This window comes from Empidonax traillii, unplaced genomic scaffold (genome assembly GCF_003031625.1).
Source record: "Empidonax traillii isolate 1590-97213 ecotype Southwest subspecies unplaced genomic scaffold, ASM303162v1 scaffold282:size975252, whole genome shotgun sequence".
Lineage (NCBI taxonomy): Eukaryota > Metazoa > Chordata > Aves > Passeriformes > Tyrannidae > Empidonax > Empidonax traillii.
Window position 1 is genome coordinate 894,630 of NW_020955475.1, and position 25,754 is coordinate 920,383.

Here is a 25,754-nt window from a genome sequence, read left to right on the forward strand (position 1 = left end):
CACAGTGTTTTAACTATAGTTAAACTTGCACAACAATTTATGACTGCTTTCCAACAAAAAAAAATTATTCGCGAGTAGTTGAATTGACACACCATAGAAAACTTAATCCTTGCATCCTGAATGTAGGAAAAATAGATGTGTATGGATTCTGCCACTAAAACAGGGTGAAAACCACACAAACAAGAAGGTCCCTTTTGTTTCTGGACTAGCTGAGTGCTATTCAGAGGGGCTGGCCTGCCTTCATAAACATACTGAAAATAAATGAGTGCTAATAAATTTCAAACAAACATATGGAGAACCAAAGCTAACCTACAGCAGTTTGAGTCAACAGAAAATATTTCTTGATCTAAAAAAATACGAAAATTGTGCCAAAATTATTTTTTGGTAGGAAGATATTTGTCAGAGGCCAAATTCTCAGTAAATATGAAGACAAGTGAAAAAATCAGTTTCAGTAGCGTTGTTCTGGCTTTATACCACTTAAAAATACATTTTATCATCTATCTTTCTCTTTTGTTACACCTCTTCATGGCCCTTTGCTAATATTAAATGAGCAATATCTTTCCATTCACATCTTGTAAGGTTGTTTTCCCTCAAATATTCTCTCTTCTTCAAAATAAATCTTATCTTTCAGGATTTTTTTCCACTTTAATGAGTCTAAATATATCTATAGAACAATGTTAATTTTATGATTTTTGTCTGAAAAAAAGAAGATTGTACTTCTAAATTGTTTCTTTTCATTGCAAAAAGACAAAAGTGAAAGAATTGGTATCAAAAGTAATTAGCTATAAATATTTTCTTGTAGGTAATATGGTGTAGTAAGTACAGGCATTTGTTATTTTGATGTTTAAAGCTCTCACTGTTTTTGCAGCTAAAAATTATTTTTAATTTATATCATAATTTTGACCATCATCTCATAAATCTAGTGTATCACCAAGATATTTCCTGTTCTCTATTTTGGTCATGGCTTATTGTTTTCTCCATTATTACTATGCGTATGTGTATGATCCACTTAAAAAAAAAACACAAACAAAACCACGAAAAAAACCTCCAAAGTACATCTATAATCACTAAACCAAAATAAGTATGAATGTATATCCTGTGATCATGTAGCTAGCAAAGAAAGGATTGCTCCTGGAAGAACACAAGTGCCCTCAATCCCCTCAATCCCACTGTAAACTGAGAAATAAAAGCACCTCTCAGGGCTAGGGATGTAGTTGCTACAGAAAACACTTCCTCATTTTGAGATGTCCACAATTGCTGTTACACTGACTGTTAAACACACTTCAGCATAGACGCCTCTGTTGGACAAGTGTACAGAACTCCTAATTAAGGAGTTTTATTTTTGCCACTAAAGGAGCTAAATTGTAATGGCATCTTTTGTCCTATGCTTAATGAAGGGTGAGGTATTGTTTAAACAATTAGCAACACCACTGCAAGAGAAGTAAGTAACTAGCATAGCTTAACACCCAGAGGAACACCAGTCACTGTTGTTAATATCAACAGTGTGTCAATTTAAAAAGAAAAATCACAAGAGTCACTTGAAGTGTTTAGCTTTTTTTTTTTTAGAAGATAGAGTTAACCACACATTTTTTTAATTGATACACTATACTACTGGCTACCTCATCCTCATTCTTTCAGATTTTTTTTACAATATTTTAAAGAGTTTAAAGATACATCAAACCCCACGTATATTAAAAAGCCACCACAATAATATAGCACGCAACAACCCATTTTCTCTAGTGGGGATTTTCTAATCTATTTGAATATTTAATTTGCCAATGGTGTGTGCACATTACCTGTAAATTAACAGACCATCTGCAAGCGCATACCTAATATTATGTTAGCAGAAAGACCAGTGACTCAAGAGGTCATATAACCATTTATAAAGGAAGAGGAGGCCTGAAAGTGAAAGGGGCCTGAAAGTCTTGCCCATCAGCTACCAAACACTGGTGTGACCCAGTATCATTCTTACACTTCTTGGGGGGTAAATGCCAATCTACAGAACTGAAAATCTCATTTTCCAAGACTGACTTATAAACCAGAACAAATTGCTGAGACAGAAAAGCTAATGGGGAAAGGGAAGACATAGGTTTCAGATTACCTTCTTATGAACAGGTAATGGATGCTGGATCTGGATGGGAAACACCTAGCCTACTGTTCCTGGAATCAGAGCATAAATGTGTTGTAATCGCTGGCATAATTGCCATGACTGATTTCGTCACTGGCATTAGCAACGTGAAATAGGCTGCTTCATGGCAAAGACAATAGGAACAGGATTTCAGAGAGACTAGTAATTGTCCGTGTAAACTTGTTTTATGCAGTGTGGGTACGAAGACAGTCCCCATCTCAAAAGAAATTGTACAGATAATCATAAATGATGCTAGGAGTTGTCGGTATGAGGCAACTCGATAAGAGTTATTTGACCTAGGTCTACATTAACCATTAAATTAGTATTTTAATTAATCTTCAAGAAGGCTGGTGGAACGTACTTTATTAGAGTTCTGCCAGGTAGCTAAAGTGGGTAACATCCAAAGCAAAGGTTATTTGTGTTTCTGCGATGCACCTTCTTAAAGCCTAATGTTTAAAGACACTTTTTTGAACAGGCATCTTTGCACAGAAGAGCCACAGATTGTGCAAAAATACTCTCATCTTCTTCACAACTATCTGCAATATTGAGTCAAAGATATCAAGAGAGAAGACATGCCTTTTAAAGTCTTCTTTCAAGACTTACATTATCTATGTACATTAGCACTAAGAAACATTTATTACTTTTTTAAATCCACAAAAATACACTTATCCAGCATTTAATGTTGAAGGTATTTCATGTTAAGTAGTCTATTCCTACTGGTATAACGCTGATAAACCATTCACTGTTATCTTACTAAATAGTAGCACCTGTTAAGGACGTAAGCCCACTAGATTATTAAAAAGCACTGTAAATTCACACATCTTCAATTCATGTTTATTGCTCACGCTCAACATTATCAATGGATAAACTATTAAAATAACAGATCAGTTTAGAAAAAGAAGAAAGCAAAAATAACATCTCCTCCTTAGTAAATAACGTCTTATAGAGATGCAAGGAAGCTATTTGGTCCAGGCAGAGAAGTGTCTTTCATTATGTTAATATAATCATAGAATATGATCTGTATGTTTGCATATTCATAGAGGTAAAAAACCCTCACAGAATGTGCACGTAGATTTCACCTGCAATCACCTAAAGTTATCATAGACATGTGTGCAGTCACACATTTTTATCTGAAAGGATTTAAGTTAGTTAAATCTAACAATTCAGTTTCTTTTCCACCTTCAAAATTCTGTGTGAGAAGGCTGGCAGATAAGCTTTGCTTTCCATGCCTGTGATTTCTTGACTGTACTCCATTTTTGAAAAATCCCCCTGCACACAGGCACACACTGACTGTCTGGAGGGAGCAGGTGGAGGTAAGTATGAGATGCCTAATTCCTGCCTTGGCTCTGCAGCAGCACAGGAGTTGGCACGAGAGAAATGTGCACCCAGGTGGATGGGAAGCCACTCACCTTGGCCTCAATATTCAGCAGGAGCTCTGCCTCCGCCAGCAGCCCTAAGAGCCTCGAGAGAACCCTGAGACCTGACTGCCCACTGCTACCTCATCCAGGGCATCCTGTGCAAGGCCAGGCTGCCAGAGACTTCCAGCCACCTGGCAGGACATGTGCCAGAAGCTTGCCAAACTGTGGGAATGCAACAAGCTCAGAAACAATTCTAGTTTTGTTTTCAGGACTGCACTGCCTGCGAGGATGATGGGAGGTAGCGCGGGAAGAGCAGAGCCAGCGTTCAGTTTCCCTGGCTGGACGGGCAGCTGGCATCCCTGAAGCCAGCACAGATAAATGCATCTCCTGTTAGTGGTGATATGAAGGGCTTTTCACAATGAAAGCAACCTAATGAAAAATAGTCAACAGCAAAGCATATGCAAAGAATGGCTGACATTTCAATCAATCAATGCCTGTGTATGTGCAGTCAGCACTATACCTTGCCAGCTGCCAGGAATAAAGCTGCAGGTACATAAAGAAATTCACCTAAACAGTAGTATATACTACATACTCCTTATGATAGCTTTAGAGAAATCAAAGCACAACTGAGGAATTTTTCTTAAAGTGAAATCTGACAAATTTTAAATGGTGATGAGCAAACACACATACAGATGTGTATTTGTATCTCATCTGATTAGAGACTGCACATCCACCTTTCCCAAACCCTGCCCGAACAAGGAATTTAGCATTCAACTGAAGGGTACTTTCCTTCCCAACCACACACTGCTTGGCTAGGAAAGCTGATAGATAACACTGACCTTTAGCTTGTCATAGCGGTCACTTAAAGCTGCCACCTGATGGTCACGGTGTCGCCCGACCAGTTTACACAAGGCACAAATTAACTGGTCATCAGTCACGCAGTACATATTAACTTTCTCATCCTCATGCTCCAAGCACATTAATCCCCTGATGTGGGAGTCCGGGATGGGCTCGATGAGACGGTGGCCAGTGAACGGCTTCTTATTGGGGTGAGTGGCTTTCAGGCACTCCTCGCAGTAGGACACCTCGCAGGTAACGCAGGTTTTCACTGCCTCCTGGGCAGGGTCTTGGTCGCAGAACTGGCAGAGGACCTTCTCGCAGGACGACATGCTGTTGTTATCAAATGCCCGCTCCCGGCGGGTCTCGCTGGGGGAATTGGGCCCGCTGACCGAGGCTTTCTGAAACCTGTCGATGATGTTCTGCAGGGTGACGTTGCGCTTGAGCCCTTCTAGACCGCGCTGGCTGAGGGTGATGACATAGCGGCAGGTCGGGCACTGGAAGGCGGTGATAGACTCCACCGGCTCGTTGGTGGCGCAGTGGGAGACCAGGATGCGGTGTGCGCAGTTGAAGCAGAGGCTGTGAGCGCAAGGCAGCAGCAGCGGGTCTTCAAACAGCTCCAGACAGATAGGGCAGGTCAGTTCTGACTCCAGTGTTTCCATCTTCAGGCAAAGCTTTCCTGTGGCGTCAGCGAAATCCAGGGAAGCTGATCAGCTATCTGGAAACACACGTAAAATTCGATTAGGCAAGAGAAAACATGAGGGGTCAGCCACAGGGGGTTGTCAACTTTCGCCACTGCTCCCTGATCTATCAACCCACCACGCCAGGCGGGAGAGCAATCAAAAGTTTTGAACCTGCACATGAACAGAACAAGGTATTTAAAACTGGACTGTTTTATTTCCCATCCTCCCTTTTCACTTAAGAATGAAAAAACACTAGGCTGCCTTCATTTTTTTTTAACTTTTCCCTTTCTCTCTCATGCAATCAAGGAAAACAGCAGATGTTTCTGTGCATTATTAAAACCCAAAATGATGATCTTCAGCCTATTACAGCAAAATTAGATTTCTTCTACAGATGTTGCTTTTGGCTTCACTTATCTATTACCAAAACTTTTTAAAAAAACCACTTCACCTTTGTGCAAGGATTAGTCCAGAGTATTATAACTGATAAATTTGTAATCTCTATTACCATTAACGAAGTTATTTTATCAGATTGAAATTTTCATTTGCTGCTATAGAAATAGCATGAAATTTAGAGTACATGTATGTCTTTACTTGTGTAAATATATATACAAATATATGCACAAGGAATAATGTTTCTAGGGAAGCATGTGACAGTTTACATATAATATATATGTATGATATATATCATATACTAATCTACTTCTATGTATTTCAAGAAAATATACAGTAGTATTTATATGTACCTGTAGTTTTGTGCATATATATCTGTACACACATACCAAAAAATATATCACATACATCTTTGCATGTAAGATAAATGTAGCCAAGGGAGCGCACAGTGTCATATCTGAAATGCCTAAAGGAAGGTGAATTAAGTAGATGGTAAAAGGTAGTTTAGCCCAAACTTCTGATGATTTTAACCTCTACTATATGAAGAGTCCCTAGACAGTAAGACAGTAAAGTGCAGTGAGATAGTGCAATGTGTGATTTACTAGGAGGAGTTTGTGCGTATGACTGCGTAAGCATCACTTTAGCATGAATACTCTCTACTGCTAAAACATATGAACTACTGCCTGCTTCAGTGAACTTACTGAACACCTGGAGTGGAGTTGGATTAAAATCAATTATTTTTAAATGAAGGTCATTGAATTTTCTGGAGAAGGTAGCAGTACCCCCCCCCATCAGAGATCAACTAAAACTTCATTTTGCTTCCCTTCCTGCGCTCAGTGTTACAGAGAGTGGTTTTGAAAGAGTCGCCCTACGCAGCTCTCCCTGCCTAAGCTCCTGTCAAGGGCCCGTCGCTGTCGCAAGCAGACAGGTCAGTGAAGCAGAAGCAAAAGCTATGCTTCACACTCACAGAGCTGTACCTCTTCACAGTACAATGTATTTAAGCTTTGTTGCTCATAACTGAGGATGGCTTCAGATGGCACAGCTGCATCGTCTTTACACTGTAAAGTCATTGTTCAGTTGTGTGAACTCTTGACTCCTCCCCTGACCAGGGAAAAGGACAGAAGGATGAGAATCCCCCACAAAAAAACCTTGATTCATTAGGGGTGAGAAGAGCTCAGGGCTCATTAGCAGCCTTGGGAACCAAGCATGCTTGAACCTTCTGTACTTCATGACAATTAGTGTGGGGAGCGTGGTGGTGGTGACAGGAATGCTACCTATAACCCCAATACGAACCGAAGCAAAAAGGAAAGTTCAGCAAACAGAGGCAAGGTTCAGACTGCCCATCGGTATTTAGTCCTCCTTGCTGTGTGGGAAGAGCAGAAAGGCGTCTGTTCCAGAGGGATGCTTAGAAATTAGGATACTTTGCCTCTTTGCGCTAATGTGTCCTTTTATTCTGCCAAGAAATCTGAGCATTTAAAAAATGCGCTGACCCTGTCATAAAATTTGCTTTTCTGTGTCGTCTGTGATGCTGATCTTACATGAAATAAAGTTGTTTGCCAAAGACTAATTCATTTATAACTATCCATCAGCTGCCATAATTGCGCGGTGCATCTGGTCAAAATTAAACGTCTGGCAATTTAATACAAGCAGGAAGACAACTCCCCTCTCAGCCATAGCCACGCAGCACAGAAGAGATGAAAGCCTTTTCTGCAAATGAAGACCAGTTTGTCTTTCCTCCTCTTCACTCTCTGTCTCACAGGAGTCCCAGAAGATCAAAATCTCATTCACATTGTTTGAATCCCTTCCACACCACAACTGTCTACCTCATCATCCATTTATCCTGCAAGCTGAATGCTGCACTAGAGAAGGGGATTTAGGGTTGGCAAGAGACAGTGTTCAAAAAGGCAAACTAATAATTGTTCATCTATTATTAGCATCCCTGTGAAAACCTGTGAGCCTTACAGGTTGGTTTCTTAGGACCATGTTAGTTGTATAGGCTTTCTTGCACGCTAATATTTCTATACAAAATTCCTCCAGCTTTTTTGTGTGCCAAGCAGTTTCATTCATTCAGTTTCCTTCTTAAAGCACTTTTTTTTAACCAAAGGCATTTTTATGGTACTCATATAAAAGAGAGGTACAGATAAGCAGCTAGAAGCAGCAAAAAACATTTGCATCATTGCCTCATGGAAAGATGTTTGAATCACCATCAGGTCTCGACACAAATATCACCATCTCAACTGATGACTAATTCTGATCTATCTGACCTGAATGAGCAGCAGCTCAGCCCTAACTAATGCTATTCAGCATGAGAAAGGGTGCCAAAATCTGATCTCAGACTGTAAATGTCTTGGAATAAGAGCCTATCTTCCAAGGTAATCAAAGCTGAGCACACTGAGAGAAACCAAAAAATTACATTTCCCTGTTTTCTTTTGCAGTTGCAAATAAGTCAACCACGCTACATCTGGGACTGAATAATGAATCCTTAGAGAGTCACCAAAGAGGGGCTGCATTTTCTGGGCAATCCAATAAGGACTCTTTAAAGCCACTGTAATTCCACTTTCACTTTTAAATTTGTGTCTAAAGTATAGATCAGTGTGCTGATGATCCAGCTATAAAATCTTTCAATCTCACTGGCCTTTGCCTTAAGGTTTCATATTGAGGTTAGTGATTTTTTTCCTTGAGAACGGTAGAGAATCCATAGCTACAGAAATCTGAAAGACTAGGCAGAAGCACAGTTGGCATGGCTTATATATACACATGGTTGTTGTATTCCATCTTCAACATAACTCAGAAATTGAAAGCCACATAGACAGCCTCCAGAAACAGAAAGGAAAGAAGGAATTTCAAATATATAATTTCCTGTTTGCAAAAATATGGCATTACTGGCAGAAAATTATACCATTACCAAAATGTCACTGAAATGAGAAATGGTATTTTTCTACTCACGATAGGTATTTTTAAGAACAGATATCAAAATAAAAGTGTTTGTCAAAATAAGTGTTATTTAAAAATCAAAAATATGCTTAAGTAATTTTGAATTTGTGACATCTCCCCAAGCACATAATGATTAGTTATGTACTACGTTGCAAACATGCAGTAACTGAAATCCCACTATCAATGTGGTTCACTGCAAGACTTTTACTAACACTAGTGGAATCAGCATCCCTGTGCCTCTGGTTATAAGCATGACATATTTTAGAGGTGGCATTAATGCCTTCATTTGCACAGAAGCACACATAGAAGTTTTCAGAAGTAAAGAAATGGGTGAGAAATTAAAACAAAAGATGAATTACAGAAATTTTAGTATGCTAAATACCACTAGAGCTGAATAGATAAAAGACTGTTTCATAACTGGAAGCAATGCTAGGTTGCAAAAATGTTGTATTACACCTTCCTTTATTTTATACTCAAAAAATTGTGGATCAGAGATACTACCAAAAGAGGTCTTTACATTTATCTGTTTTTCACTGGCACTAACCAGATGATCAGTGTTAATCATTCTTCACATTTCTTGTATTTCATCATGGCTGGGCTTCGCAAACGAAGATTTGAGAAAGGTTCCACTCACGCTTGCTACAAGCGTGCTGATGGCTAAAAAGGCCAATGCGAGATAGACAAGTCCAGTTGCAGAATTGCAGTTTGATGTCGTCAAAGAACATTCTTCACCTTGATTCAGCGCAGTTAACCTGGAACATGGTATTTCTGAAGTGTTAAGGTAATGTCTGAGGTAAAATGCCTAAAATATCGTATTGGATTTGTGTGGACGGATTTTGGTAGCTGGGGGGCTACAAAGGTGTCTTCTGTGGGAAGTTTCCCTAATATCTGTCAGAGTCAATGCCAGCCATCTACAAGAACAACCCACTGCTGGCCAAGGCAAAGCTCAGCAGCAACAGTGGTAGCATTCTGGAATAACAGATTTAGGAAGGGAGAAAAAAAGTTACTGCAAAGAAGCAATTGCAGCCAGAGGGGAGTGAGAATATGTGAGAGAAATAGCTCTGCAGAAAAGGACAGTAAATATCACCTGGAAGGGGGTGCTCCAGGTGCATATTTTCCCTGCAACCCGTGATGAAGACCACCGCGAGGCAGGCTATCTCCCTGCAATCTGCAGAGATTCATAGTGAAGCAGATATCCATCTGCAGCCCTTGCAGCTGTGCCAGAGCATATGAATGTCCAAAGGAGGCTGTGACCCTGTGGGAAATCAACACTAGAGCAGGTTTGTGGTAGAACTTGCGGGGGACCCATGCTGGAGGAGCCTTGTTCCTTGAAGGATTTGATTTCACTCTGTGGAAAAGACCCATGGTGGAGCAGTTTGTGGAGAACTGCACCCATGGGAAGGACTCACTGTAGAAGCTCAGAGAGGACTGTTTCCCATGGGAAGGACTCCATGCCAGAGCAGAAAAAAAGTGTGAGGAGTCTTCCCCTGAGGAGGAAAGAGCAGCAGAAACAATGTGTGATGAACTCACTGCAACCTCCAGTCCCCATCCCCCAGCACTGCTGGGATGGAGAAGGCAGAAAAATCAGGATTGAAATAAAGCCTGGTAAGAAGGTGGGAGGGGAGGGGGGAGGAAGGGGCTGGGAAAGTATCATATTTGTCATTACCCTATTCTGATTTGATGGGGAAATTAACTTAATTTTTTACCAAAGTCAAGTCTGTTTTGTCATAATGGTAACTGGTGAGTGATCTCTCCCTGTCCTTATCTTGAACAATGAGCCTTTTGTTATATTTTCTCTCTCCTGCCCAGCTGAGCAGGGAAGTGACAGAGGTGCTTTGGTGGCACTTGATGTCCATCCAGGATCAACTTCCCACAAATATAAAACCACACTTAAAAATAAATGTGCACAAAATTCTTCTATAATAAGATTTTTGTCAGTAAAACATTACAGAATTCTCCCCACACAGAATAAATCCCTAGCTATTACAATAAAATTAGCAGGCAATGTTTTAGTGTGCCACACATTGCGCTCTGCTCCTCTGCTATTACAGCTGATCCTGCAACTTTCAAAAGCAATGGAAGAAAATGTCCTGCAAAACTTAATTTTCCACTCTTGTAAAGGTGGAGCTCATGGCATGAATTAAAGCCGTTTCAGTCAATTTTTAAAATGCAGTGAACTACCTGCCATTGTAGAAAGAAACAGAGCTGTAGACCATTTTGGAAATTGTAAGCATCTTACTAAACAAATAGCACTGAGCAAAAGAGTTGGACATGTGACATGTTCCAAAATTCCTTGAAAAATCTCTGGTAAAATCAGTTTGTCATGGTTTGATGAATTATGACCAAGATTTGCCCAAGCAGGTTGGAATCGCATTTTTCCTGTTAATGTTTTCTAACAGTTTACTGTGTTAAGGTTATTATGGAATGCCTGCAACAATAAGACCATTTCAGCCCTGATTCTCCAAACTCATACGTAGGAACATTAATAAATGGATAAAAGACCACAGGCTGAACGAAACATCAAACACTTGAAGATTAGGTATATTTGTAGAAAACACTTGCCAACTTTTTTGGATAGAAAATCAAATTTATTGAACTGCCCTTATGTGAATATGAAAAGAAATTCAATACAAAATATAAATATGGACGTATGCAATGTAATAAAATGTGTGGTAGGTATGTGGATGTCCATGTATGTATCCTAGGTTTATAGGACAAGGAGAATTACAGTCAACACACATACACTATTCCTCAATAAACTATGCTGTGCTCAGGCAGGTTACTAACATAATACACAGCTGCAGTTTTTGAAAGGGCAACAATTTTCTGTTAAGTGCACCACAAAAGGAATATTTTAAATTTACATTCTTGTCATAAAGCCTGCAATGGGCTACTAAAAAAAACCAACCAGCTCTTAATTTCTTCTGTTAACTCTGAAAAAAAAAAAATAGAAGAAGAAAATATTATTCTTCTAGTCATTTTCTATTCTGGTCAAGGATACACCCAAAATTGTCTTAGAAACAACTTTTCCTTCCAAAAAGTGAATGTGATTGCTCAATATCTCATTTAATGAACATTTCAAATGTGATTAATCCAATGAACTGCTTCATAGCCCAGGTTTTCCAAAGTCCATTACAGATTTTACTTCTGCAGCACAGACATGGAAGTCTGTGAGTACTCATGATGCTAATAATCACTAGCAGCACAGCCAGTGATATATTTATGTAAATAGTGTAGTTTGTGTTAGTAGAGCAAAATAATTAATAACCAAACCTCAGACTTTTTTCTTTAGAAATGTCTGGTGAAAACTTCTATAACATGAAAGAAAGCAGGCTGCACAGGCCCTGAAGCAAGCAATTACTTGTTTTGCCACTGGTTTTTCTCAAAGCAGTGCAAATTAATAAATATTCAAAGGATAGTGTCTGTTCAACAGCTCCTGATATGCAAAAAAAAATGTTCAGTATGACAGAAAATTACTAGGTCATCCTATTCATACGTTTCCATTGACAGAAGAATGATTAGCTGCCTTGTCCAGAAGTTACAAGCAGTATTTCCATGATGTTGTGATAGTTGTTTGCAACATTTAAACTACATCAATACAGCAAAAACACATCTTCTATGCTGTTTGCAGTGATATAAAGCCTCAACAATATCTGTTTCTGGTTGAAATGTATGGTAGTAGGAGAATATATTTTCAAAAAAACTGAATCCTGTTATGAGATAAGAGCATCTCCCAGAATTAAGGTCTTTGGCACAACATCACATATTCCTTCTCATGGGAGCCAACACAATAACTAAGGTTCAAAAGCTAACAGAAAAAGCTCAAAAGCTAGGAAAAAAAACAAAAACAATGATCATGTCCTGTAAATCCCAAAGCAATCAAGAAATTGATGATTTAATATTATCCATAGTAATATATTAAGTACAATATTACACATGTGCACTGCTATACACTTAGAACGCATTTTGACCTCCATTTTTTTATATTCTTACAACTCCTGTAGCTTTACATTCTTTAGATACAAGATTTAATATTTCCTCAAAATTCTTTAGGGGAAGAAAAGCAATGGATTGTCTAATCTTTAGCACATGTGAATCAGCACAGGTCTGCTGGCGTCAGCAGTGACCTTCTATTAAATTTATGGCTAAAGGTCTGTTCTAAAAACCTCTTCAACTAAATTCACACTCTTCATTTGAGAAACTGATATTTATTCTGGGGTATATCATAGCTATGTAAGAAAAAATGTGGAGGAATTGGGTTCACGTCTTAGTCTGAATAGGAAACAACAACAGGAGCAACCTCAAAATGTTACCAAAGGGGACAAATTGCTATATACCACACCATTTTTTTTCTCACTCATTTCAAGCTAAGAGATTCCTAGAGGATAGATGCCACTCTGCAATAAAAAGAAGGCAAAATAACTTGACTCACCCTAACCCACCAGTTTTCATAGGGTTTCGGTTGCATAGTAGAGGTGGAAATCTCTCATTCCCCAGCTGAGAATTTTATTTGTGTAATGCCTTAGGTGACATGGTACACCCTGATCTTTAGCACAGATGATACAGTAACAGAAATACCCTATGTGTTCCAGCACAGTCCTTCTAGTCACATGTGTTCACACACACGGATATGTAATGTAGTGCAGGTTGGAAACACTGGGGCCATTAAGCTACAGAAAGTTTTCAGATCTTCGGGTGGATGAAAGAAATTACTGCATTCTCTTTCCACCAAGTTGTTCTACAAATTCCTTCCCCATAGCTAAGTAATAGGAACTGTGAATGCTACTTAAATTCATAATCATTGCCATCACCTAGATAATGGCATTATAAGTTCACAAAGAAGAACACCAGGGTCTGCTTTCTTATCAAAAAGAGCATCTAAAATAAAGGCAAGAAATGTCCTAGGAACTGCTACAGGTATGAGGGTGCGAATTCACCCACCACACACGACTTAGCTTAAACTACCTATAAGATGTATTTTTTATGAACTAAAGCTCCTTGTATTTAGAATCTCCTTACAGGACATGCAGCATTAACCTCTCACTGTCCTGTTCTCTGGTACTCATATGTGAACATCAAAAAGTCTACTAAAGATTTTTTACTCCTTTAAAAGAACAAACACACTTTCTCAGTTATATTCTTCAGATTTGCAGAAAATATAAGAAGATTTTGGTGACTACAAAAAAACCCCACTGTTTAACATTGAAGAGCTCCTTCTAATTTATGCCTGCTATACTCTCAGTACACTGAACTCCCTAAGATAAATGGTGTATTTAAAAATCAAGATTTTAATTAGGTCATTAAAGGGGAAATTAGTTGTGAACCCCGGAACGTGAAGGATAAGGAACAAATTATATCTGTGCTCTGAAGGTTATCTGTTTTAGACCTCTGACAAAAACCTCTGTCACTGGTGTAGGAAACATTCACCTCAGGCTCCCTGGGACCAGGAATAATAAAATGGGAACCAGCAGGACTGCTCCTCCATTTGGAAGCAGAATCCTCACACAGGCCCTCACCAGATCTTGAGGCCTGCTCTGAGAGGAGTGGGACATTTCCCGTCCAACTGGTGTTGCTGGGGAGATACAGAAAACTGAATTGTGTCACAGGAGAATGATCCCAAAGCAACCTGTTTCCAGTTGACACCACTGACCAGGGACTTTTCTGGATTTGGATAGGTCTTGTCCCTGCTGCATGTGAAGGGCGCATGGACAGTTCCTGAGAACTAGACACTATAGGGTCTTCAGTAAGTCTCAAGACCAGCCTGCTTGACATGACACACCCAACTTCAGCTTCTGTATTTTATTCATAAGGGGTTTTTACAAAATAATAGTTTGCCTTCCCGCTTCCTCCATGCAGATCATGAACCAGCTGCAAGACCTTTGTCCTTTCAACTGTTCATCCTTGTCCATCCTGCTATCCTACTGCAACTCTCTAATGGGCTTCAAAGGGTTAAGTTTCTCCCGCTCACAGCACTAAGGAGTGTAGCAACTATGCTAGTCCTCTCCTTAAAGCTTGCTTGGCATTACCAAATGGCAGCATTAACCCAAATAACCCAAAATGGTTAGGGCACATGTAAAATAGTGCATGATTAAAAAATCTAACCCTGACACAAAAGAACACAAAACGAAACCAGCACAAAATCAACTGAGAAGTGAAAGAAGTACAGAATTACAGGTAAGGGTTAACAAGCTGTGGTTGCTCTGCCCCTAAGATGCTCAAAGTTTTGGTATCCCAACCTAGCCTGTGCAGTGACTTACCATCCCTATCTTACTTACAATGAGATGCAGAGTCTTAATTTTTATTCTTTGCAAATAAAGACAAATACTAAGAAAGTGACAATTTTGCACTTAACCTCTTTTGAGGACTTTCTAAGTCATATCAGCTGGTGCTTTTTAAAAAGAGACAGTAAAATACATGTGGGTTTGCCCCGGTAAGCTTTTACTTATGAGGGGCATGCCCACATGTATTTTATTCCTTGAGAAAGTGTTACTTAGCAGAAACGTACCACAATAAACCCTGGTGATCTCAAATATTTTCATCTATGCATTTACATCCTTTAAGAATATTATCCTTTAAAGCTTTTTAAAGACCAAAGACAAAACCAATCATTATCCACAGCAATGTAATCTTGCCTCGTGTGTTTTTAATAACCACACTGTGGCAAAACTTCATTAATTCAAGCTAAGAAATTAAGAGCAGTAAAAGGCTGCAATGTAATTTGCAGCCTGCATTGGTGCTGTACAACAACCAGAAGTTCCAGTATCAAATTTAAGCTCACTCTGCTGAGTGAACTGTTGTCTTTCTGAGCTGCCACTATACAGTGTCTTTGTTCCTTAAAGTCCCAGTTCCCTCCAGCCCTGAGATATGTGTGGTGTTTGATTTGTACACCTCTTCCGTATTCAAGGAGATCCTGATCCTGGGAAAGGCCATGCTGAGTAGCCTCATGAAATGAATGGAAAATGTTTTTTAATACCCAGCTATGCCTGTGCTCTGGCAACATATACACACATATATGCACTCACACTTGTGCCCAGGAAAATGATCCAGGACTACTTACTAGATTGGTTGGACCACTTACTAGTTTAATTGACATACTCAAAGTAATCATCCTGCAGATAATCTTCAGAACATCCCAAAAGGGAATAGGAAAAAGCAACTAAAATGAGCAATTGCTTCTGAATAACTGTATCAGTACCCCAAAAAGGCCTCTCAAGTAAAAGGTTCTCAATGTCACTCAAAAAATAGCTTAGTAGCTTTTAAGATAGCATGGAAAGAGAAAACAATAGCTTAATTACATCCCTTTGAAATGTTCTTCATCAATGACATAAAAAGTTTCATGGTTTATCTCAAAAAAATATAATAAATTGTACATTTCCTGTCAGCTGGCAAACAGGTCAGTTTTACTGTAATAACTAGAGTAGGACTTTTTGAAAGAGTTATTGGTATGCATCTGCACAATTTCCACCTTTTTCTTCCAGCAGCTTCTTAAATATCTACTTTAAAACTTCACTGAATATCAGCTTGTCCTATTCTCACAAAATTGCTCATCTTGAAATATTTTACTGGGAAGTTCACATTATAAATACTGTGCTATTGTGGACTATACATACTGTTTATCCGAAATGTGTGCAGCATTTTGAGGGCTTTTGCGGATACAGAACTTGCATATAAAATAACTGTAGTGACCAGGTCATCACTCTGACCATACTGGTGCCAAAGTACATCCTTTGAAAAAACAATATCTCTTGGTCATCAGACTTGAAGCATGTCACTGCCTTAAGTTATGTAACTTCATCAGTTACAAATAAATAAATGGGATTTGAAAGACTTTGCACAAGAAGTGTAGCAGGCTTCAGGAAATTACCATATTTTTTTACATTTTTTCTCATGTAAACATGTATCTCAGCCTTCATCTGTTATTTTAAAAAGAGAATTACAGTGTTCCAGATGTTGTTAACAGTATGCAGATGCTAATGTCCCTTTATCTCTCTTGCTGGTTTTATGACTACTAACAAGACAATAAGCTCTTCTTTGAAAAGAAGATGAAAAATAATCTTTGCTAAAAGTGTTCCATTTTTCCGGAGTTTTCAGTACCAAAAAGATAATTCATAACAGCAACAGAGCAAACCTCAACTCCTCCCTATGACTGCTAAACACATTATAAAATACTTCCTAAATTACTTGCAATTGCAAGCCTACACATATGCATCCGCTCCAGACCCCCAAAAAGCCACCCAGCCCCATACCCACCACTGGATCCCGCCCTATATCTTCTGGGTGACACATTGTTGCGAAGACAGGGACCACGCTGACCCTCTCAGAAATCACCAGCAGTCCAGCTGGGACAGGAGGTAGGAGACACCACCTTCCCAGCAATCCTGTGGCAGCACTCACTGCGTCTGCAACTGCGAGACAGTCACAAAGAAACACAACAGGAAAATGTCCCCTACAATTGCAGGAAAACTCGCTCCACCTAACTGCCTCCGCCAGGATCCCTGCTCCCAAAGCCAGCCCTTCATGCTGCGCCCACGACAAAACACCTCCTCTGCCTCCCAAGGGCCAGCCCTGGTAGGGTGAGAAGGCAGGAAGAAATGGATCCTCTTGCAGAGCATCCCAGGAACCCACCCAATGGCTATGGTGGGATAGCACTGACTCGTAGCCTGGGTGAGGGTGAGCTTGGCCATGAGGGCAGTGACCTAGCACTGAGTGAGGGCTGGCAGCACCCAGCCGTGTAATAGGAGGCTGACTTGGACTGGCCAGAAGGCAGCTGACTCCAGAATGACAGAACTCTGCATGATAGACTTGTGGCAAATAATTACCTCACTTATTTTTTATACTGTTTTCTCCAAATATTACTCAAAACTGTAACAGTGCAGAGTCCAGCACGAGTTTGCCAGAAGTGTGAGAGAGCATAACACCTGAGGGTAAGACTTCTATTTCTACAAATGGCATGGAGACCCTACTTTCTGCAATTGATCAGTGAAACACAAGATGAAACACAAGATGATAACAGTTGCCTAATTTTTTTTTTTTTTAATTTTAGCTTAGCTTGCATGTAAGCAGCAAACAGCAACAGAACACTGCAAATGCTTTAGCAAAGTGAGAGGAATCCTGTCTGAAGTCACACCAGACATTTGGTCTTCAACAAAGGTGTCAGAAGAATCACAGAAAGTGGAAATAGCAGGAAAGAATTGCTTCCTTGTGTTCTCTGTTTTTCATGTTGCAGTGCCCTCTTTTATACAGTGGTAACACAACAAAGTGAAACAAAACATACCTCAGACGTTTGAGCATAAGGTTGCAAATCCACACTTATCTTTGGTTTTTCTTCCATGGAAGAATCTGCACTTTGTTCTTTTCAAAGCAATAAACTATTGTGATTATTTAATTTCCTATTCATTTCATTTCTTTGAAACAATAGACCAAATCCCTCATGCACATTCTTCATAAGATTTTTAAAGATTTGCTGATAATGTCTGTTATCTTGTATGTGGAACAGCAGCTTCTTTCTAACAGTGAACTGAGCATGCAAAAAGCAAGGTATGTGCAGAGGGATTATGATTATTGGAGCCCTTTTCTATGATATTAAATGTCCATAGATAATCTAAAGACAAGGCAAGTTATAAGCCTAGTAGAGGCCATAGCACAAGTCCTAGCTGGAAAAATTCTAGATTCCTCAGCTCATATCTTGCCCTTGATCTTTCATTTAACAGCATCATGCAGTTTCTTCGGACCGTCCCTCCAGCCATGCTGGCTTGTACTCATCCAGACACATTCGGGATCAACGAGTCCAAACGATTCTCTGATTCTGTGTTTAGCCGAGGCTAATGTTTGTCCACATTATAGTTAACATGAGTTTTTCATGCCCTTTACTTGCAGACAACCAGTCACAGTCTGAAACAGTTTAAATACAAAAAAAAAAAATTTGTTCATTGAAATATTATTTTTAATTGATCACAAAAGTGATGCAAAAGAATTCCAATAACCTTAATTCTACTGATATATCTACCTTGATTTCTGCATGTGCTTCTTTAGTTTGAAGGTAATATTGCATGTGTTACAACAGGCAATACTGGAAGGAGCTTTCAGAACTTAGAGCTGAGCATGTCTTATGTGATGGTTTATCAGTAAAGGCTCCAGTGTCCTTTTCACTGCTTACACACATATATGCACATACACACACATATGCATGTATATAATTTGTGCAATAATTAAAAGTTCAAATCCATGGCCTCAAAACCTTATATTTGTGCCAGCTTGTTTGAATTATCATTCAAGAACATCAGCTGAAGAATGCATCTGACAAATATCCTCTACCTCACTAAACTCATTTCTTCCACTTTCTGAACTCATGTGCGAAGTACAAAATAGATGCATTCAAGCCTTCCTGCCCTGCAATACCTACTGAAATTCATGAAAGCTCCAATAGAGAGGTCTTTGGATATGGAGTTAGATTCTCATCTAGCAGAAGGACTGAGATATGACTGAATATAATGAAATTGTTACAGTTTAATAAGAACTCAGAGCCAAATCAACTGTGCATTTGCATACTTAGGAGACCCACCAAGAGCTTTGGTAAGCGTCACTAAGGAAACAAAAGATGTTTTGGCTACCAATAGCTACTTTCTGCTGAAAGTTACCACCTTCACCACAGAATGAGTAGATAAAGTGCTGAACCACAGCTCAGGTGTTTCTTTGTATGATACAAACTATAAGAAATCGTTGCTTAAGGTCTATATGGCTGCAGTAAGTTACTAGCTATCCACTTCATTTCCCTGCTGTAAGAGTAATTTCTTAAACTAAGTCCAAAAGATTCAGTTGATTTTTATTGGCAATATCTCTAGCTCAAACAGGTTGTGAAAAAATTCAGTCTAAGACTGTGAGCTAATATATTACTAGAGAAATAAGTTGCTGTATCTAAATTTATTCTAGTTTAAGGCTCAGATATTTAATGAATATCCATCTGCTGAGCCACTGTAAAATTATTCTTTAATTATGTGTGAGTTCTAAAATGAAGTATTTCTGATGTCAGTCTCCAGAACATATTTATTTGCTGTGTAGCTGCTGTTTCTGCTGAATTCAGGGTCAGCTCTGCATAATAAGAGTTTGGTCAGTGCAATCCTGTTGTTTAAGGGAGCGTCAAGTATCATTCTTCTTATTCTGCACCCCTCACAGCTGTGCTGTATAGTAACAAAGTGTTGTTCTGCTTACAAGGCTCCTCAAAATCAAGAAATAGAGTGCCACAGGAGCTGAAGCAGATCAAAAATAGGAGAGAAACAAGCAGGTGCCCAATTAGGTTATAAGAACCCTATTTCCACAAAACATTCAAAGCCCTAGAAAAACATAATAATAGCAGGACCGAGTGGGAGAAGTAACTTAACTGGGTCACAAAACCACAGTCCAGTGACACTCCTGAAATTCCCTGACCCACTAGCATCCAGTATAGCCTTTTGTTGGGTTCAATTCTGTCGCTAATAATTCAGGCATAAATATCTTGGTAAAAACAGTTGGACTTGAAAATTGGTCCACATGTTATTTAAGAACGCTAGAAAATAAGACTTTTTTCTTGTTGATTTGGAAATCCTGATATACAGTTTCCAAAATCTCATTTTTACTGCTTTGCCATCTGCCCACAAAATAGAGTTCTCTATGCCACTCATTCAGTGCGCAGAGCAGAAATACAAGAATACAATATTTCTTTTAAAGTTCATTGCTTGTGGAATTTTATTTTATCGTATTTTGATGGATGGGGGCCATATATTTTTAGATAGATAGGTGTTGCTGCCAGGAACATACTCTAAAACAATCAGTCCACGGTCTATGGAAAGCAGGTGTCACAGTGTAGTATAATGAGATCATAGTGGGACTGTAATATTAATGAACGAGACATATCTGCTAATATGTCTGCAGCTTGTAGGTTTCTCACAGGCAAGCACAGTCACATAAATCACTTATTCTAGATGGCTAATCATAGGATTTTATGATGAAGAAAACCAAGAACCTTGAATTTGGTTAAAAATAGTAACTCCCTTCTCGTGCCATATGGTCAGTCAGCACAGAGGGGCTGATCCAAATTTGTGACACATTTTTGCTGAACGCGGCCAAAGTTAGAGCAGCCTCTTTGTTGTCTGAGTAGCACGTCAGAGATGCAGAGCTTTTCTGCTCTGGGAAAATACCTTCAGTACATTTCTGATTAGTCACATCCTCTGCTCAGTCCAAGTAAAACAAGTGGAGAAAATACAGATGCTCCTGCCTTTTCGTCAGCATGTACACCTTGCAAATCTCTTTGAACAATAAGGAGACAAACGGAAGGAAAAGGCAAACTGGCCTTTTGGAAAAAATTAGGAAATGTCACATCAGCAAGAGCAACACATGATGCAATATGAGCAGCTTCTTAATATGAACTTCTTTCATATGAAAGCTGAACACTAATTCTCCCTCAAATAGTTGTTTAATATTAATTGCTCTTTGACCTATAAGCTCCCTCTCTTGCCTCATTGATGGAACTCTTAAGACAATGATGGGTGACTGTATGCAGGTATGCCATTTCCCCTCTAATGCTTCATTTGCATTTTACAATGTCATTTAAGTATCATTTGAATTTGGCCCAATAAGCCATACTATAAACGACCCAGTGTTAAAGCTCTTTGGAGAAAGGCAAACTCTAATCGTAAACAGCAGCATGTGATTCTAAAATACTTTATGCCTTGCTGGAGAAGAAACGTGTAGTTCTCAATTCATATTTGATGAATAGATTATGAGTTGCTCTATCATATATCATATTTCCCCCATCCAGACAAAAGAGTATCTTTCTAAACCTCAAAATAAGCTACTAACAAAAAATCCCCTTCTTTACAATGTACAGCAGCTGCTTGTAAACTTGGAAGTTGGTGAGGGAAAAAAGTTACTCTCAGTCCATTTCACTACTGTACAGAACTTTTAACATTCCCTGCCATCAATGAAGCCTTTGCTCAGTGCTGCATTTTGGGTTTTGGATAGAAGAAGAGAAGATTAACTACTTTGTTCTAAATTATTAGATTTACAATACAGCACCAAATTCTAATCTGACCCCTTGAAGGATATTGAGAAAATGATCAGAGCAGGGGTATGAAAACATCAGTAGGACCCAATTATTAAAATAAAGTTTAAAGAATATCAGTGTGCAAGGATATGCTTAAAAACAGTATAAAAAAGATAAAACTAACCCAGCCAGAAGCACAGGAACTTGATCCTTTTTGTCTTCTCCTGCAGCGTATCCTAAAGGATTGTTTACCCTTTCAAACTCATCACAAGGAAAAGGTTTTGGACTGAAAAGATAAGAAAATTGTTTTCTTTTCCTTTGTTGTTAACTGCTTTTTACCAGTATAATGCCAAAACAAACTTGAGCTGACACTCAGTAAACATGAAGCCTGAAGTTTTTAGAGATCTCTTCTGAAGACAGTCTCTGCTATAGTACATGAAAAAGCAGTCAATCCTAAATGGTGCAGAGGACACTAAGATTTAAAATCTAGGAAGCCTCAAAACTTCAAAAGGTTTAGAAATAAGTCTTAATTTTGAGGATCCTGGCTATATCTAAATCTCCCACTGCTTTATATTTTAAAAACTATATTTTTTTTACCATAAAAGGCAGATTAGTCTCTTTGGTGGAGATGCTTGACAAAGAGGATGTCTGATTATGCTTTACCTCCATGTGATCTGATTCAGAAAACTAGGATGCAAATATCACTTTAAAAAACTTGAAAAACACTGCCTGTATCTTGTCGTGTTTTTATACAATGGCCACATGGAACTGTATTAGAGAAGGTGTTTCAATTTAATTTAATAATTTTAATTTAAATTTATTTTCTTAAGCATTGAAATATAACCCTTTGTCTCATAAGAAGATTATGTGGCTTTCATGAGTAATAGTATCAATTGACACTTCCAGTAATTAAACGTGTATTTTAGCCTCATGCCCAGCTCTCAGTTCTGCTGAAGTCAACAGTGATGTTTCAGTGCAAAAAAATTGAAAACCAAGTTTCCCAAAGAGCTCTGTAAGCACTGTTTCAATGCTCAATCAGGAACACTGGCATGTCCAAATGTCTTGATAAGTAACAAATTGCCTTTAGTCTTTGCTTTTAAGCCACCATTCTTGCTGACAATTATGAAAGTTTGAGTCACAAAGAATACAGAAATAGGACAAAGTTTCTTTTAAAAAATTGCATTTTACTAAAATTCCTGAAAAGATACAGAAACATTATCAAGATCAGTAAATATGAAACACCCTTATTAAACCTGATATTAAGACATAATATGTTATCTTTACTGACTCAGACACCGTATGTACAACAAGTACAACTACATTTCTTTTTGCCATATATACCTCCTGCAGTTTATGCTTTGTCTTACAGAAATTGATGTATTCCCAAGCAACTACACAATAATTGGGAAGTACATAGCTTGCTATATTACCAAACTATTACTTTAATTACAAACTTAGGACTGCATACCAGAATCCAGCATTTGCGTATTAATAAAATGTTACAAATGATTCCCACAATCATATGACAAATTTCTGTCCTTCTCACAAGTGTGAATTGCAGTTGAAACTTCAGTTCTGTTTCCAGCTAAAGCCACAGTTCACAAGCTTTCTTATAAAGGGAGTCTCTTCTTACTGCAAAAAGTAATGACAATTCCTCTGCAGACACTAAGAAACAGCATCAAATACATGAATTTCTTGGGAATGCTAAATAAAGCTAAGTACATAGACAAATACTTGAAGGATTAGGACCAAAGCAAGTGTATGCTAATGAAATAATCTTTAGTCCTGAGGGTATGTCTTTTGTATCTAGTGGTATTCCTATATTCACTGTACCAGTATATTTTAAAAGGAATGAGGACCATTAGCAAATTGAACTGAACAGTCTTGAAATGTATTAGCAAAAGAAAGCTTTAATAAAGAACATTAACTCATGAAAAACAAAGCAAAGCATCAGAGAACACAAATCCTTACTTATCAGCACAGGGCCTATAAAGTGAATTAAGTGCCTTTTACGTATGCAAAGACTGCAGGAAAAAGACCCTCAATGTGCACGGAAACACACGTTATTTTTCTAAGAGTTTGGCAAGGAAGAGACATAACTGTATACAAATGCAACTGCGTAAAAAAAAAAAAAAGAATTATAGATATTCAGTGTCCTCAATGGAAAGAAAATTGCTTAAACATAAAAATTATATACTTAGTCTACAGTTATTTCAAAGACTGATTCCTGTAACCTAATATAAGATGAATTTAAACACAGACCTCCAGAGACTGCTAAAGAAAACATCTCCACAAAGGCAGACCTTGCTGATTACGATTGATTTATGTGTTGATTCATGTTTTTTTGATACTGCAAATAAATATAAATCACTGCAATGCATCACATATTATTTTTGTATGCACTACTGACCTGTTCATCTGATTTCTCCTCCATTCAAAAACAAAAGAGAATTCATAAACCAATATGAATTTCAAAGAGCTTTCTTACAAAGTTCAAGTTTTAATTAATGAGCCACTAGAGCTAGAAGCACTTGTTAAACGTATAGCTCTAATTAATCTCATCAATCACTCTCCTTCTCTAAGTACTCATGATTTGCAAGAAATTAAACAAGCACTGATCTTGGACAACAGAACAACTTTTTTTTTCTATTTATTATTAAATCTCTAATTATCTGGCAACTTTCCTCTTGCGTCATACTGTACTCTTTATTTTCTTGTCAGTGTCTTCATCAGGGTGGTGCACCTGCATCTAGGCAGAAAAAACACAGCTCATTGCCAAATTTCAGATTAAGAACTCATGCAAGTATTCTCTCCCATCAGCCTGAAAGAAGAGCCTGTCACTTAAGCTGTAGGTTCCCCAGAACCCCCACTGTTCTCAGTATCACTATCACTGCAGTCTATGTAAAGGAGTTTTCCCCAAAAGTAATGTTGGCAAATAGACAAAGAAAGAAACACAATACAGTTTCCTTTCTGTTCTTCTTCAAAAGAATCTCCTGCTACTGTAACCTACCATAAAATACAACACAAATTACAACTAAAAGCATGATAGGAAACAGCACATTTGTCCTCAAGCAAGAGAAAAGGAAAGAGTTTAAATAACAACGATGTCCAGTAGGTAAACCAAAGAGCAAAGGATCCAGTAGTGACTCAAGGTAAAAAAACCCGGATGGTTACTAAGCAGTAACAACATCTTCAGGGAGGAATTTTTATGAAACTTCCAGGTCTTCAGCATGAAATTTTTCAGCTTGAAAGGAATAACAAAGTCCTCTAAATGGTAGGGGTGTTAAACTTCGAGTTTCTGTTGATGAAAAGGCCATCACACAGTCAATTATATGTTTCAAAACTTAAAGATCATACAAGACAGACATTAACATACCACAGAGAATACCAGTTGAGAAAAACACATATTGCAGCTATTAATTTTAATCTCTTTGAACCTCACATTTTTAATACAGACATACTGTTTCATAGGAAACAGAGACTCTAGATTAACCAAATGCTGCTCTTCACAGTTGCCATGGAAAGACTATGTCCCATAGAAAATAGGTGAGTTAAAAGAAAAGCAAGGAACAAACCAGTTACTGACTGAACCTCTCCCAGGAATATCTACTCTGTTGCTGGCAATAGGCAGCCAGACAGCCATCCACGTGCCCATCTTACATCAGTTACTCCTTTGATAGCGTTTTTTTCACTTTGGCCTTTTATAACATATCATTTCAATGAGATCAGTTCTTAATTTTAAGTTTTGAACCTGCTGAACAATAATTTAAAAAAACAAACAAACAAACAAAAAACCCAAAAACAAAAACAAAGAAAAAACCAAAACAACAACAACAACCAAAAAGCAAAAAATAATGCTTAGTAGTGTTTTACCTAGTAAAGATTCACAGAATCGAGATCTTGATTCTATGATTTTGATATTAATTACAAATTCAGTTCTCCATTCCAGGTAACACTTATTTGCCACAGCTATCATCAATTTATGCTACCTAGCTCTCTTTAGATCAAATAGACAAAGCACAAGTCCCTTGAAAACATAAAGTTACTAGGCTGCAAAGAATGGGTTGCAAAGGTCAGGTTATTCTTTAGCCACGTTTGTTGATTTAGCTCAATTTTCAGTTGCCAGTAGAGACAGCCGCTAGGCTCTGCAATTTTCCTCTCCACTTGTCAGTCCTGTATATATTATCAGCTAAGGAATGCAATAACTTCTTTTCTTCTCTTTTTCTTTCCTACCTTCTTAATCTAATTAATGCCAACCAGAATAAATGTGCCTTTGTGAACTAGTCAGACGTAGTAGCGGCTGCTCTGGCTAGCTGCTCCAGGTGGTAGTTTGTGCCCCTCCATATTTCAGGAAGCAACCAAACAGGTTCAGCAACATCTGACATCTGAGCAGGACTTGGGGGGGG

At 38.4% G+C, this 25,754-nt stretch overlaps 1 protein-coding gene across 2 annotated transcripts in view; it reads right to left on the reverse strand.

Moving 5' to 3' along the window:
• The window catches only part of MID1 (midline 1), a 148,694-nt gene that overhangs the window by 95,974 nt on the left and 26,966 nt on the right, over nucleotides 1-25,754 (reverse strand). For both annotated transcript variants that reach the window (XM_027890262.1, XM_027890263.1), the window contains exon 2: nucleotides 4,326-5,041. In XM_027890262.1, the coding sequence (XP_027746063.1) occupies nucleotides 4,326-4,985 (660 nt within the window). In that variant the 5' untranslated portion in view covers nucleotides 4,986-5,041. The remainder of the gene's footprint in view (nucleotides 1-4,325; nucleotides 5,042-25,754) is intronic.